Consider the following 18134-nt stretch of genomic DNA (forward strand, 5'->3'; position numbering starts at 1 on the left):
CGCGTTCGATGCACGCGAAGAGCATACGAATTTCCACGTGTGTGTACGATCTCGGCGATCGAATCTCGTCTGTCCGTCTATCATCTAGTCGAACGTCATGCGTCCTTTAACCTTTGAGACGTGCGACGGGACAGCAGTGCAAAACCAACCGAATCGGAATAATACAGCCAGTGGTAGGCAGGCGCACATTTATGTACGATTCGCATGCGCGCGAGTGTGTGTACAGGAGTGAGAATGTTCACGCGGCAGCAGTTGCAAGTATTGCATACAACGTGTTTACCACGTCGTGTATATAGTACGTTTATATACATAATATAATATGATGTATGTGCGTTTAGTTTTCACGCGATTCTCACGACCGTAAAATCGCGGTCCATTATTATTATTGTCACGGCCGTTCCACTCGCGGGACGTTCCAATACCTATATTTTTGGCAACAGTAGGCACCAGAAGCGACCCAACAGTGTATTATAATAATATATTGTATGCGCGCACGCGTGTGTGTGTACTCCAGTACGTATAAGCCCGATTTAATACAGAAAACTGGGATTTAAAGGGCTTTTGTACGGGATCAGCGAAGCTGACAAAATGCTGCCAAGGGGTGAAAATAAGAAAATCCCCGTTACGCGCCGTTCCACGTCGCACGCCCCCTAATTATCACGTGAACCGCGTTATATCTCATCATCGTTGTTCCGCCGGCGTATTTACCGTACGTACGTATAATACGATAATACGTAATTAATACGTCGCCGCGTTACCGTCGTGCTACGCCCCCGTTGTACGCGTATATCCTACTGCGTTTTTCGAAATTTTGTGATTTTTCTTAGATTTCGACATACGATACATAACCCCGCTTGGATACGTTAGGTACGAGTTGAAAACGAAACGTTCGTTTATGTCTAAACGTGCACATTATATCTCGGACTCGAGTTAGGAAGAGAGACTGCAAATGTCTCCGATAGTTTTTCAAACACGCTACTGGATTTGCGTATGAAATAATACAGTCATAAAAAAAAAAAAATGAGCATTATTTGTATGCACTCGTACGTATGAAATACGCGTCTGATTAAGTTTACAACCGTCGTTGACTAGAGCACGGACGTTAGTGTTTGTGTGCGCGCTGGTAATATATGAATACAGTATAAACGGATGGATATGGGCGCGCGCGTGATCCCGCGAAGGGATGTAGCCGACGTATTCGGATTACCGGAGGGTCCTTTGTCCTGTGCATTTTTTTTTTACGTATCGTTCGTGTATACGTTTTTTCTCCTTACGATTATTACATATTATATATACATATAAATGTGTACGTATGTGTGTGTGTGAGAAAGTGTATGTGCGTGTGCAAGCGTGTGATCATAAGTACAGGGAGGGGAATGAAGGCGACGTACCGTGGAGGGGGGAAGGGATGGGATGGTTGTTTGCGGAAGGGGAGGATGAAAACACGATTATATATGAAGAGGGGAACGAGTGAGTGGATCGATAAAAGGGTGGCCGCGGGGAAACAGTTACAGTGTGTGTACAGCCAATGGATGATCTCTGCGCTAACATGGCTGCTATACACCATCTGTCACAGAGAAATATAATGTATAATATTAGATCAGACAAATTATCATTGTCCAAATGAAAATACTCTTTATTTTTTTTTTCACAAGTACCTCCCACTGGTTTAAACACGCGACGTCGAGTATATGTGAAGGGAGGGGATGGCATCAACGCTATGTTGCGCACTACTGCACCGACAACACTGACCCACATAGTTTATTATAATTTATATAAATTTACAAACTGCGAATAGATAAACATTGTGTATAGAAAGGTCGACTAACGATTATCGTTTGTTTATTGTGCGAATGCGCGTATCGCGCCACTGTTATTACTGTAATCGAATCGTCCCAAGTATATTATGGCGCTTACGAATTTTGCGTAATATAAATTATATTACGTTACAACAATTCACACCGTTCCGCGGTCTATTGATTTCAATTGATCGTTATGGGGTATTATGTTGTATCACTCGTCCGCTCGCGGTTAACGATAAATCGTATACGGTCGTAACGATACACACGCGAAGGTCGCCAAAATATTTAAAAGAAAAAAAAACCGAAGTTGCAACGTATTGTTATACCATCATTATTGTTATGATCTATACATTTATTGTACACGTACATCACTGAAACACGATGATGATAGTAATAATAATATATTAATAATAATATGACATTTTATGCGCGTGTACACTTTATACATAAATACATATCGTCTCGAGAGATAAAAGCAGAGTAGGAATAAAAGTATGTATACAAATGCATTGTACACGTACCGTTTCGAAACACAATACCTGGTGGCTCGTTAAATCCTTTAGATTTCATTTAGATTAGATTTTAAACGTTTCCCGTGACAAATATACGAGTGCGTACACGTTGGTGCGCGCGCGCGTGTGTGTGTGTGTGTGTGTGTGTGTGCGGTCGCACGCGTCCATCCGGATAACGTACGCGTGTGTATTACATCGTTGTTATACGAGTACATATTATGTACTACGTCTAGTTATAGGTATCTATAATGCCTGCGCGCGCGTGTATACGTCTGACTAGGGCCCGTCCAGTTTCGGGAGATCAGAAGTCATCAACTGTGGAATGCGGTTTTCGGGGTGGCGGCGGCTACGGTCGCGGCGGCGGTATATCTCGTTTTTTGAATCTAACCTACACGCGCGCTCACGGGATTGTCTTGTATGCAAATGATCGTCGACGACCACGACCACGACGACGATACCCGCGATACACGCTCACTGGCTACGCATCATGGTATACATGATAGTATATTTATTAATGTTCATAATGTACCCGGGGATATACCTAATAAATTGTATATGGGCGTACGCGGTAACCCCGGTCGATACGTGGTATTCGGTTGATATACATATATCGTATCGCCGTTAAGCGTGTTTGTGTAAACGCACGTAGCAGCTAATGAACCGAGCCTGTCAAAGTTCCTCGCACCGCGCCACGTGGCCATCCTGCTGCAGCAGTCGACCGGCTGTATAATCATCGCGATCGCGACAAATTACATACACACAACAATTAAATACATGATCTCTTATTACGTGTATGTTTATATATATATATATATATATATATATATCGTATATACATAATATACACATGCATACGTATGCGTAAGGAAACCGAGTTTAACCCCTTCTTCACGCGCCCGATCGTATATCTTCTATTCTTCTACTTAATATTTTTTTTTTCTTCACAATTTTCCCCTTCGTATACAATTGAGACACAACGACCATCTCGTCGATTAGTCATTGTCACCGAGAACTTACTGTCATAAATCGGGTAGAAACTTTTTATTGCAATGTTAATTCTGCTGATCGCGCGGGATCATTGAAAATCCGCATTGTATAAATACAATGTATAAATACATAAACTATCCCATTGTATTGTACGACTTAAGTGCTTCTCCAAACCATTTTTCGTCGAATCATTTACATTGATGGAAGTTAAATAGAAATAGCTTATAATATGGCAAAAAAGGGAAAAAAAATGATCAGTTTATTGGGTTAATTTTACAAGGAAAAGACCAGGAGTTCAACGGTATTTTATAGTACTGAAAATAGTAGGAAAAATTATATTTTACTGTTTTCGCATCGTAATTTATATCATAGGTATTAAAAGGTTCCTATTGAAACTATACAAAAAAAAAAAAAATTAACTTTTTAAGTCTTTCGCATATATTTTAAGATTTTAGTATTTTAATTAAAGTTGATCACTTGGATTTTGGCAGCCCAATTTAATTTACCTCGTTATGCGATTCTAGTTACCGTGACTCAGCTGCAGCATTATTAATTTATTTTATAGTTCTCGTTAAAAATACTACCATCGTTTTAATCATTTATAATTCGAAACCACGATACACATAGATTACGAAAAATACTTCATTCTCACGACTATTATGACCTTATTTAATGATGACTAAATACATTGAATTAAGCCGCCATATGCATATCATATAATATACTGTTGCCAATATTACAAATTAATAAAAGTGATTACATAATGGATTCAAGTTTTATTTTCAACCGGTATTAGAATACGTAACATGTATATGTATACGCAGGGTAGGTATATATCAGCTTATAATACTTTAAAAAATACTTTAAAGACATTTTGATAATAGTCCAATTATTGGAATTATGCGTTTCATCAAACGGAATTATAAATGCAATTAATTATGCCATGTCTCCATACTCTTAGACTGTTCTGTAATGAGTTGAACAAAGTGGCACGTTTTAAAATTAACTATTACGCACTGGGGCAATCATTTAAAAACCATAAAATCAAAACCAGTTTCGCATTCGATACGTCCGAGTAGCATTTTACTGGAACAACGTATCTATAGTTAGCACGAAGGGCGCGTAAAACGTGGAGTACGATTTTTGGTACCGTTGAAACATATTTTCAGAAGGTACTACGGACGTTACGTGATGGTAATATTTCGATATATGTGATGGAAGAAACAAAAACACAACTTATTAAACGGATTTTTAGCGATATATATATATATATATATATATCACATAATATACAAAGGATTTTAGAGAATATCTCATAACTACGTGGCTATATAGAGCATTATAATAATGTGTAAAATAAGCTTCTACACGTATATATTGCGTGCGTAAACGACGCGATACTATTGGAAGTATACACGTTTAGGTACACACACAAGAATGTTATCGGTCGTCCTTTACCTGCTACCGCAACAGCAGCACAGGACGAAGCGGTCCGTATACAGTGTACCCGTAAGCCGAGGGACTTAATGTTGTTGGGAGGACGTGTATCGAAATATAATAATGTTCGACCGTTAATAAACGCTGGTGCAGCGAAGAGAGCGAGAGGGACAAGGTTCGCGTATATATATATATATATATATATATATGTATACGCGTAGCCGCGAAAGGACACAAACGATAAGCGTCGGTGGGTATACCCTGCGCCGTGGGGTAGTGTATATAGGTAGTACAGTGCGGTGGGTGCGAGACGTGTATATTATTATTATTATTATTATTATTATTATGAATGTATAACCTATATATATAAATAAATTATATATGCGCGACTGTATATCGAGGGTCCATGGACCAGGGGCGTAATTCGCGGTTGTTACACTACGGTATTGGTATACATCGCGCTCGTCCCCGTCCGATCGGAGTATATAACACACGCGTACGCATTGACACACACACACGCACACGCGTATGTAGGGCAAACCCTCCGCATGCAGCAGCAGCAGCAGCCGCCGCCGTTTCCGTCTCATTAGTAATTCTTAATGCCGCCGCCGGCCCTTTGCCATCGCGCACTACTTCCCTGGACCGCGTTATTTAATGTTTTCCCCCCACCCCACGTATACTAGTATACGTGTGAGCGTATGTATAAATATATTATAATATATATTGTCACATGGGCACGCACACGCGTATAATACGCGAACGGGTATTGTGATTGTCTGTTCAACCCGTTCCCGTGGACGCGTACTCGGGCGCGCGTGATGGGGTGCATGCACCTCGTCCGCTGATTTGGTCGTCGTTTCGCGTACACCGTTTAGATGCACGCGGTGTTTTTTAATACTCGTTCGAAAATTATCGGCCATGTTTTTTCTGCGGGCGACTTCCCCGACGGATTATTGACGGGAGGGGAAAAAAATTCTCGAAACCGTGCCGATTGGGTTACGGGCCCCGCGGATAGCAAAGCGAGGAGGGGACGAACGTTCTGGGGTTGCCGAAAACGCAATCTACGTATATAACATAGGTGTACACTTCAGCGAGTTCATACATTACACTAAATACGTACGATAATGCTCGGCCGCGGCTTTTTTTTCTTTGCGCGACCACAACGTTGTAATAATTAATGAGACGACCGCAACACGGTTTACATATACACACGTATACGTTATTATGTTCCACGTAACAGATTGTAATAAAATATATGTATATGATAATTCCATTATAATAGAACACGTATTAACGTATAGGTCTAGACCACACGACGATAAATATACAAACGCAAACTGCGGTACTCGTAAGCGATACAATAATGTAATACAAACACGCGCGCCTATAGCCGTTGTTTTTTTATTTTTATTTTTTTCCCAACCGCTACCATAAGACGTGTGCACGCGCATAATGGCATAAAACAAGCGCCACAGCTCAGTAAGGTTTAACGTGATCGTGTGTACACTAGAGATCAGCACGGGCCGTTTTTTTTCGGCCCGATCCGGCCCAAAACTTAAACTTATAAAATCTTCGTCGTCCAGGCCCGGTCCATATTTTATTTTTTTTTAAATCTAGTCCGATCAGGCCCGTTTATAATTTTTTTTTCAAAGTCCGACCCGACCATGCCCGTTTGTAAACAAAAATATACATCAACTGTATTTCCTTTCAGTATTGACTTAGCAGACAAAAACATTTCATAAAGACATGTTTTACAAAAAAAAAAAATATGCTAAATTTTATTAAAATTTAAATATAAAATTATTTATAGATATAGAATACATAATGCTAAAAATTAAATTAATTAGTTTTGGTTTAACCGACCCGGTCCAATGAATAATATTACGATCCCACCTATAACCAACTCGTAATATTTAAATTATGGCCCGGCCCGTGCTGATCTCCAGTGTACACCGCGAGAGCTGCGAGAAGCATTACACGTGTGGTATAGTGCCGAACGATTACCGGACGAATTGTCTTACGCCCTTAAAAAGGTCGCGGACGAACGCGACTAGTTGTTTTTTCCGCGTGCCGTCACGCGAATCAAATGCGTACAATCGAGCGTACACGATTATTAACATTATTATCGAACTATTGATCATTTATCGTTTTATTATTAGATTATTTATTAATTATTAATCGATTGCGAGCGATTGCGGTTTTCTGCTCAACGCGCCGAGGAAGTTGATTGACTACTATCCGTATGTTATTAAAAAAAGGCCATCTTAAAGCTCACCCCTTACCCTTAAGACTATAAACAGTCGGATTAATAAAATTTTTGTTTTCAACACGCCCCCAAATGACAAAATTCCTATACGATCTTTCCATCGATTTATTCCGTGGATTTGTATTACACATTATTGTTGTTATATCATTCTAAAAACGTTTTTACATGTTTTGCATTCAAAACCGCCCTTCGGTTATTACTCAACAATTGAATAACATCCGTATTTTTAATCGTGGACACGTTTGAGGATCGAAAATATTTTCAACGTTTAACGGGCTGCGCATCATTGTTTTTTTACTACCGACGCGTGTGCCTCCGATACAACTAGACTTTCGATGAGATCTCTACGATATCATGATAACATTATAAAATTACGTGTTTAGACCGTTCCGCGCACGCTTACATGGTACATTTTTACTATTTATGAGCACGTGCATAGGCCTACGCGTTTCATTTTATTCGAACGTATAAAAATATACCTACATGTTTATAACACGCTCCGGCGTGATGTGATGTTTTTATCGCGCTTCTCTCGTACATAAAGTGTACATAAACTACACAAATATTTTTACATTTTTTCATCTGATCGAGCGTATAATTTTTTTTTTTTTTTTAATTAGTCGCTCTTCGCAGCATATTAGACGGCGGCTGAAAATGGCGTTCGGCTCATATACGTGCGGACGTCTTGATCATCGGACGTCATCATTTATTCTTCTTCTTATTATTATTATTATTATACTCGCGCGCGCGCGCGCGATCGCGTGGATATATTTCTGTATAGTTACATATATACGAGTATGTATATGTAGGTACAGTATATAATGATTGAGTGTATTATTATTATATACATATAAGTGTGTATACAGAATGTTGTGGTCGTATGTGTTAAAACGGGCTGGAAACTTTCCGAGGTACATAAAAACACGAAATTTATGGCCAAGTAGTACGGGTTATTATAATATCGGGCCATTATAATATTTTTCTACCAATCTTGGAGTAGGAGAACGGTTTTCGAAATTTATGCTCGGCGAGAACCAGTTTATTTCCATCTCTTTTTTTTCCGTACCATTCATAATGCGCGAACGTGTAATTTATTTTGTTTATAGAACAACCTAAAAAAAAAAAAAACACAAAAAAAAACCCGTTCCAGATGTCCTCGTTCGATAAAATATTAAAATAATGACATCTCTCCCCGCGACACCCCTTCGCCCCCACACATATTATCTGTATGCACGTAATACAACAACAATTACAAAATTATACATATACATATAAAAATATGCCTATAATAGTAGTGCGTGTATCGCACGTTTATGAATATAAATATTATTATCGTACGCACTTCGGAGGAAACGCGCGCGAATAATTCGGCCAAATTACTTGTAGTGATGTTCAAAATCACAATAATAATCTCATCCACGAAGAGAGACCACTGTATTTAAATTAAATTCTATAATTTATTTCACGTTAAATAACGAAATCGGATTTACCAATCAACATAGTACTTTACACATATGTACGGAGTGGCGTGTTAGTATGGGCGGTGTTACAGATATTAATATATCCAACGTCCTCGCTCGTCCCTATGTAAGTTTCACATGTATACCGGAAAAACGTCTAACGGGCATATCACCCTGTCCCTAGACTTTGTGCGTTACGTTTTAATTTTATCAATGTTTTATTGTTTACGAAAAACTTCCCATTTTTTACTTTTGGACAACTACAACTACTTGTATATTTGTACGCACTCACGGCGGACCGTTATGAATACGCGTTTTACGTTTTCAAGATTACACTCAAATGTATTTTGATATAGATATAAAATAGTAACTGAAAATTTAGGGAGTTTTAAATCTTTTTCAAAACATCTTCATACGTTTTCTAAATACGGTACGCATATTTTTATTATTTATTTATTTTTTTTTTTTTTATCTGTTGTCTTCTCCGAACAAACATAAAAATAAAATTCTTTTGTCATACGAGGAAAAAATGAAAACAATAATTGATATGCTACGTTACGCCCTTGTACAATAATTGTTAATGTATTATTATGTGACATAATAACACAACGTCGATGCGTTATTAATTATTTAATGTATAATATTATACCGCATAGTAAATTGATAAAACGGTTTTTTTGGCTTGGCATGATACCAATGGTATACGGAAACGGATAAAAATATTAAACGTTCTAAATGTTCATTTCCAAATGTACGACTTCCTGGGCCAAGTCTAAATAACTAAATCGGTAAAATCTAAGAAATGAAAGAAAAAAAAATCAACTCTGATAATTTTGAACTGCTTATCATAATACAGCAGTATAACTAACATCAAAGTTAATAATAATTTACGAACGTCAATCAACTACATGCGAAACGGTTTCTAACAAGGTATTTTTAAATAACAAATTATACTTCGATTTGAATAAATGTTAATAATAAATATTTGCGTACACGAATTTCGTTATGAATTCGCATTGCGTTGTTATTGAAACATAATTAATGATGTATTACTATACTGGTATTTATTATTCTAATTTTTTTTTATTAAGAATCATTTATTTAAATGTTGTATAATATTATACATACTGTCCTTACTGCCGTGCTAAAGGAAAATAGGATATCTCTAGTCAACATGATAGTTGAGAAACACCAAATAACGTTTTCAACAGTGAATCATGCCTAAAAATAACGTTTATACGAAAAATTGGCCAAACCTTGTGCTGATATATCTAATTTTACATCTTGAATTGGTTGAACACTTTTTATTTTAACTTTTTTGAGTTTTTTAAGAAGAAAATGGACTTATCATAAAATCAATATCGGAGTACTAAGCGAACAATTGATAACTCCATAATAATGGAATTACCGGATTATTGCCATAATATTCTTAACCATATCTGTTTAGTAATTTATTAAAATAATATATCAAATATGAAATAATCATTGTTTTTAATTTATAAAATGTGACTTAAGTTTATGTCATACCCTTTTTTTTTCAACGTACGAACATAAGCCAAAACATGGTAACTCCATTCTTTTTCATGTGATATACCGAGTTTTTGCTTAGTATTTGGATTTACCATGTTTTCGCTTAGAAAACATCAAATATACTGAACTTACCACGTATTTTCTTATTTTAAAATTCATTTTAAGATGGTTTTTATATAGAAAATACGCTATTTTTACATCAAAAATCGGTGTAAAACCACTAATTTTAATTATAAAAACAAAAATATCATTTTTACGAAAAATGGAGTTATCCTGTTTTCGCTTAGCACGGCAGCATAGCACAATAATTTTTTCTTTTCGAATGCACGTTGAGATGTATGATTCAAATTTGTTTCTCACTATTGAATACGGGTACTTAGGTCGAACAATTTTTTCGTGTGTGCAGACTGGATATGTATAACATTAACGTATGCATAACATTAAATACGACTAAACGGTTAATTTCTACATAATCATAGCCGCAATATTAAAACGTAAATATATATACATCAAATTTTATGGTACAGTTAAAAGCGTTATGATGAGGAGAACGCACTTGCATGTACATGGATTTTCCGTCGGATAAATCAACGTCAGAAATTCGTTGCAGGATAATACGTCTGTAACGCGTAACGAAAACGAAATGCTGCAATGGGAAAACGGGTGCTACGTAAGGGTTGAGGGTGCGGTGACGTTATGGGATATTTTGTAAATTCTGCCCGAAATGAATAGGTAAAAACAAGGTCTATGGTAAATTCCGACCAGAAAAATATCCAAGTAAAAAAGATACATGTAAATTCTGCCTGAAAAAATATGTAGGTACAAAAATGGATTTGTAAAGTCAGCCCGGGAAAACAAATATTTTTAAACTAAACGTTCCGTGTCTGTACGACGCGACCATTACTGGCGTGTTATACATAGTGTTGAGGATAGATAATGCAAAATTTATCTAGATTAAGATAAATGATAATTTCATTTTTACCTAGATAAAAAAAAAGATATTTTCAAAAAATGTTATTTTTTGGTCAACATTTCATATTTGTACTAATATCTATGAAGACTCAATTATTATCATTATTATCAATAGGTACCTAAGTGTTTAATGTTTATTGGAGTAATGTAGTGTACTATTAAGCAGTATTTATATATAATGTATAATATTTAATGATAGTTAATCACTAAAATGTGACACAAAAAAAAAAAAAATAACGAAAATTGCTTTGTAAGTATCTGGATGAATACAGAATACGTAAGAGATTATTTTAAGTTAACAATATTTTCCATATAATCTTAATTGGATGATTTTTATTATTCTGTAAGTAGTTACGACTTTACTGGTTCCAAGAGTGAAGTATTGACTATATTCAGCGTATGAGTTACGTTTATTTACTGAAATCAAATACCTACTATATTTGGAACTTCCATGGAAAAATAAGAAATTAAGTTTGAAAATACTAAAAATATTTTCCCGACATGAAAATACAAACAAAATGCCATACCAAGAAATAATAATTACTTATTAATAATACACGAATTATAATTATGAATACAAAATCTATATATATATATATATATATAAAAGAAAGTCGGGTTGGTTATAGAATTTATAATTCAAGAACGGCTGGACCGATTTTGATGATCTCTGATTTATTGAATTCGTTTCCGTACAAGAATAAAAATAACTCTAATCTTGGCAAGAATTCAATCATCTAAATAAGTAAACATTTTATCTTAGGTAAGTAATTAGATAATTTAACGTTATTTATCTAGATAAGATAAAAGATGCCAAAAATCTATCTAGATAATTTGTCTAGATAAGTCCCAACACTGGTTATTTAGTATTCGGAAGTCACAGAATGTTCGAACGAACACGTAACAATCGTCATATCTTATCTAAACCTCTTGGCTATTATACATATACGATTTTGATTGAAAAAATACAAATAAAAGTAACTTTAAACTTCATTAAGTAATAAGAACTTCTTCATAAGTTATATGTAGGATGTGTTTATTAACTATCAATTTTTTTCGCGCGGTATTTACATGCACCTTATTTTGCTTGTAGTTCATTTTAGGCGGAATTTACCATTTTTGGGCGGACGTCCGTAGTCACTTTGAGTTGGACGCGCGTCTTACGGTACACATATATACGCCGCACGCGAACGAATACATAATAACCCGTACGGACGAGATCCCCGCGAGGCATCGTGGTCGATTTTCGAACTCGCTACACGAACGCGACCTATGATCTCTCGGTAGCATGTTATTATTGTAACTGGTGTAACGTACACTTTTTGTACACGAATAGACGTGAAATCAGCTATGTAAATCGATTAATAATATTGTTACGTTTCCTAACGCGAATCCAAGCACTACGTACAAGTAGCGCGCGCGCGCGCCATTTTGAAAATCACATTTTATCGTACACGAGTGCAGTAATAACGATATTGTGTGAGATAAAATCAAAGGAAAAATTGAGTACGGTGGATGTTCGGATGTATCGCATACCTAATAAAATCGAGTGTTGAATAATATGATCGTTTTTTATCGCAGAAGTGTTTGATCTGGGTTTCCCGCGGCACAATAAGGGTTGGCGCGGTCGATTTGACGGAGTGGTGTACGGAGGTTGCGCGATCGACGTGAGTTATCGATCGGTTGACACTTGTCGGATTTTAAAAAATTTCTGTCCAAATAAATAACAATATATACATTGTACAGTATATAAATATGAAAACGAAAAAAGAGAAAGAAAAAAAAAGGTTCGCGGGACGCTGTAGAGACAGATAGAGAAAATGAGTAGTCGTCGTCGACGCCGTCGCCGTCCGAAAAAGGAAAAAAAAGGGTGGGTCACAATAGAGGTGCTTGAGATGAAACCACCCTAACCAGTCGGTTATTATATTTTATTTACCCGTATATGCGCGCATTAGACAATAAAAAATGAACATTGGATTTCGTTTGTCTTTTTTTTTATTATTATTTTATTTTTACTTTTTTACGATTCCAAGAGGCGTTTATGAAATATTGTCGTGTTATTATTTTGTTTCGTAATGGTTTCGTAACATATATACAGTTATCGTTCAGAATATTTAACCAAATGGAATGATAATTGTTTTTTCAAAAGCGACGATAACATTTGTTATATTATACTTCATTTTCAATACGAATTTTTTGCATTCGAAGATATATGTTATAAGCGGTCGTACAAACATTGAACTATAAATTATTTTTTAATTATTTTTCATCGACATTTCATTCAACGGTGAAAATCCTCAAATAGGTACAATTATACATTTTTATAACGTATGACAAATATTATTAGATTAGATTATACGTATAATAGCTGTGCAACTGCTATCCGACACAGGGATCTATTGAACGAAACCATGCTTATGTTTATTAGTATTTTATTTTAAAATGGGTATTTAATCAGATTTTATTTTTTTTGCAATTATTTTACAATAAGTAAGAATTTCTCCAGACAAATATTTAAAAGAATAATTAATACCCCTGAAGTATAATTTAAAATCGTAAAATATGCAGAACGTCGTGTTATAGTATAACTTATTATGTGTATAAACGTTTTAAAAATATGAATAAATTTCACCAACCGTTTATGTACGAGTATACCTGCTGAAACATACGACGGCTTGTATGTACATAGAATTTTTGACAGATACACCTACGGTTTTTTGTGTTTTCGAATGAAATGTATTACATTTTATCTGTTACCGGTATCCGATAATATTGCCGATAATATTCCCTAAACTTGTTTTCTTCTGTGTTCAAATCGATTATTCATGTGCACAGCATTTTCCCTTGTTTCTAATCATGAGTGAACGTATTTGAAAACGGTCGATTGCTATTATTATGTCGTCAAATACATTAAAAATATTAAATACAACAAAAAACAATATTGACCCATGCTATGAAGTGAAGTATATATTTTGTTAATCGTTGCTTGTTGACAAGCGTTGTTCTAAGCTATAATTTGTTTTTCTCAAACTTTGATATTAATTATTTTATTTTATGTGCCATTAATATAAGTACCTACTTATTTTACTTTAATAATTTTTATCCGGAATAGTCGAATTGCACTTGGATTAAAAAAAGGTAATGGTCGAACTGCACTCGGGTAAAAAGCAGGTAGTGGTTGAACTGCATTCGTTCAAAAAAAGAGTTAAAATGGAAAACCCGTTAAAAATATTACGAATCTTATCTCTCTGTTGAAGAATGCTACGGCGTACTTATTTAATAACATTATATATTAGTTCCTGCCATTTAGATAACGCCGATAATATTATTGTCATCAATACAAGTATAAGATTAATAATTTTATTGTATACCATGTACTATGTAGACCTATGTAAACTATAATTAGTACACGCTTTTACGTCGCTGTGTAAGTATAAACAATTTAAAAATTATTAAAAGTGAATGAGGCCGTCACTTAATTGTGTATCAAAATGATACATTTTGCAAAGAAAAACATAAACGATGGTGTTAAATGGCCTTGTACCCATCGTGGTTGTCTTTCAAAACTGTATCTATATGAATGTTCTAAAGTAATTTTTCGGTATGAGTTGATAAATGACAACCATGTAGAACCACTTGATTTACCTCAGAAAATTATTTCAAATTCAGCAAAGAAAAAAAGCAGCTGATCAAGGTATTTATTAACCATTAAAAATTATTAGGGAAGAAATCGTTAACGCTTTTGTAGAGTTAACACAATTATTAAATAGTAACCACATAAATCGAGTACGAAATATATATACATCATGAACACCGAAAAAACTATCCGATTTTATCAAAATCTCTTAATGACACACGTCACTATTAACAACTTAGAAATTAAAACAAATATTGATGATATTTAACCCCTTCAAATGTATGATGATTTTATTGAAATACATTTTTGAGCCCAAGAGCAATTCGACTAAAATAAGTGCAATTCGACCTTTTCATCATAAATCTACCCGTATATCGGTAAAAGTTTTTCACTAACATGTTACAATATTTGAGGCAATTTTGTATACAATGATTTTTGTATCATTAAATAGATATGGCAAATTTATTTTGCTAAATGTTTGTGTTTTTAAATTATTATGTTTTTAATATGCAAAATATTTCAACACAAATTTTTTTTTTAAAAAAAAAGAAAAATCCATTTTATCCTTTTTTAAATTTTATCTGATAATAATGTATTATAAAGTAAAATTGAAATTAAAAACTTATATCCTAGTGGTAGGCAATATATTTAAAAAAAGTAAACAGTAAAATGTACTTAACTGTTCAATAAAAATATTGTGCAGTGCCGATATTTTTGTAATTTGTAAATCATTTTTTCAAAAACATATAAATTTACAGAGAAAATGAATATTTAGCAAAAAAAATATCATTCAGTATAAATAAAAATAGATTGAACAGAGAAAAAGTGGTGGACATACTGTGGTTATATTATCATATAATAATTGTTTATTGTCATTATCGAACATTTTAAGTATTTTTGAATATAGATGCCAAAGATAAAAATTGACCGTAGTTGAAAAGGAGTGCCCTAACTTGGTCGAAAAATAATAACTTCCCATACATTTTTACCACCCATTATTAATGAAGAACATTTTAATAACAAAGCGAAAACATTCAAGTCATCGTATAGCAATAGCCTCAAGGTGTTTTGAAATTAGTAAACGGTGAGTTTAAGGGGCTTATATGATTATATATTTTTCGTTATTGCAGTGAATAAAAAATAAATCACTATCTAACAGCAGATATAAATTCACAAATATGTATACGTACTTAAGGTGATTCTTGAAAGAGATCCCTAATTAATAAACACCAGCATAGTAAAATATATTTTACTATGCTGGTGTTTATTAGTGCTTATTATTATTGCTATAGCACTCGAAAAATAAGAATAAAATGCAAAAAAAAAAATTCAACTGTTGTTATATTTTTAAAATGTGATTGTTAATTATTACCTAACAATTTGAGAAAATTATCAGTGCAATTTCTTTAAATTTGTAAAATCTGATAGGAAATAATAGCGGAATACGTGGGAGGCAATGGCCCATGGGATTGCAGATCGACAATTTAACACCGAAACTATATATGCGTACAATGGCGAATTAATATACAAATTATGTCTTCGGTGCACATACATGAATATGTACGTAACCCACCAACAAATCGTCATTCGGCTGTATTACGCACGAAATCCCTGGATTTACTTAATACACTGTTTAGAGCCATCGCGTGATATTACATTTCGCGTATATTTAAATCAATCAGCTAAACGCGTCTGAGATGATTGAATCTACGAATCCATTCCGAATATCATTGCACAGCGAATATTTCTTTCCTCAAATGTTTATGACACACTAATCGGTCGGTTCTGAACGGATTCTGACTTATAGACGGACATGGGTGAGCACACCGTAAAAGTGCACTAGGCGTATAATTTTATTATATAATCATGTACATAATTGATCACGTACCTGTATGAGTGCGTTTGTGGATTTTAAGATTCTCGGACCGTGCGAACACTTTGCCGCATCCCTGGAACGGGCACGGGAAGGGTTTCTCGCCGGTGTGCACTCTGATGTGGTTGACCAGCTTGTACTTGGCCTTGAACGGGCGGCCCTTGCGCTCGCAACCGTGCCAGAAGCACGCGTGCGTCGTGCACTCGGGCCCACCAACGTGCTCGACCGTGATGTGCGACACGATGTCCTGCATGGAGCCGAACATTTTGCCGCACGTACGCATCGGCGGCCCTGGCTTATCGATCCACAGGCAGGACATGTCCTTGAGCGCGGTGGCCGCGGCGGCCGACACGGGCACTCCGTGCCGCATGTACCGGTAAAACGCACCGCTGCCACCGCCGGTCGCACCGTGGTTGCCACCGCTGCCGCCACCTCCGGCTACTCCATAAGGGTCGTGCGCGCCGCCGCTACCACCGCCGTAGTCGTTGTGCCGGTGCACGGATCCGATAGAGGCGGTCGATATCGGTGGCTGGGGCGGCGGCGGGTACACCTGGCCGTGATGGTGATGGTGGTGATGATGCGGCTGCAGGTCGTGGTGCACGCCGGGGTATAGGCCGCTAAGATGGTGCTCGCTGGCGCCGTGCTGGTGATGGTGGCCGTGGTGGTGATAGTCCACGTCCCTGCGGATCTGCAAAAAGTCCCTGGGCCCCGGGTAACCTGGGTGGTGCGGCGGGGGTGCCAACGGTGGCGGCGGTTGCCCGTACCCGTGCATGTGATGGTACTGATCCTGCGGCGAACCCATGTAATCGTCCTCGATCTTGACGCCCATGCCGTTGGCCAGAGGCGCGTTGTCCATAAACGGGTTTAACATAACGCGGTCGTCATTTACGCGCGTCCCACCCTGTATAGGACGCGAGCGAGCGAGTGTGTGTCAGTGTCACGTCTGCTGTTGAAGACTATGCGACGTACGATAAATGTTACAAACGGTACCCCACCGTCGCAAAACGGTCCGGTACGACAAGCGGAATTATGATCGCGATCCTTGGCGACGGTACGTGACGGGCGAGAGTCTACGTGGCCGCGAGAATCCGGTGAACAGCATACGTTACGGAGCGTACGGTCATTTTAACGCGGAAAAAAAATAAAAATATTCGCACTAAAGCACACGCGAAAACACGTCTACAAAAATGGTAAAATAAAATAAAAACTATAAAAATTACAAAAAAAAATCGCACTGTCTTATCGTAGGCGGCGAACGGGAAAAGCGAAAAATATGTACGCGTAAATTTTTCAATTCGTCGGCGACACGCGGGACAGATCGGTCGATCGGTCGGTCGGTCGTACGGTCGTCCGGGGTGATCGCAGCGGGTTGTTGAACGCCGAGTGGATCTACGGCGTGACTGACGCAGCGGGTAGACGGACCGGGTCGCGCGCGCCTCGCGGCCACCGGGGCGCCGCCTACCGTGCACCGCGCCGACCAATGGGAAGGCGCGCGGGGCCGTCGATGCGGTGGCGTACGTTGACGGCGCTCGAGTGCAATCGACGCGCGCGCCAGTCGTCGGTCGGTCGGTCAAGTCGACGGCGGCGCTGGCCGTGGTTTCTTCTTCCTCTCCGCTCGCTGTTCCTATCAATCCCTCTCTTTCTCTCTTTATCTCTCT

The 18134-nt window shown here is 37.0% G+C and overlaps 1 protein-coding gene across 1 annotated transcript in view; it reads right to left on the reverse strand.

Annotated features, from left to right (window-relative positions):
- The window catches only part of LOC112684523 (zinc finger protein ZIC 4), a 48605-nt gene extending 30701 nt beyond the window's left edge, over window positions 1-17904 (reverse strand). The window contains exon 1 of the mRNA XM_025556078.1: window positions 16492-17904. Within this exon, the coding sequence (XP_025411863.1) occupies window positions 16492-17347 (856 nt within the window). The 5' untranslated portion in view covers window positions 17348-17904. The remainder of the gene's footprint in view (window positions 1-16491) is intronic.
- Between the last annotated feature and the right edge of the window lie 230 nt (window positions 17905-18134).

Source organism: Sipha flava, unplaced genomic scaffold (genome assembly GCF_003268045.1).
Source record: "Sipha flava isolate LNK unplaced genomic scaffold, YSA_version1 251_pilon_pilon, whole genome shotgun sequence".
Taxonomy (NCBI): Eukaryota; Metazoa; Arthropoda; class Insecta; order Hemiptera; family Aphididae; genus Sipha; species Sipha flava.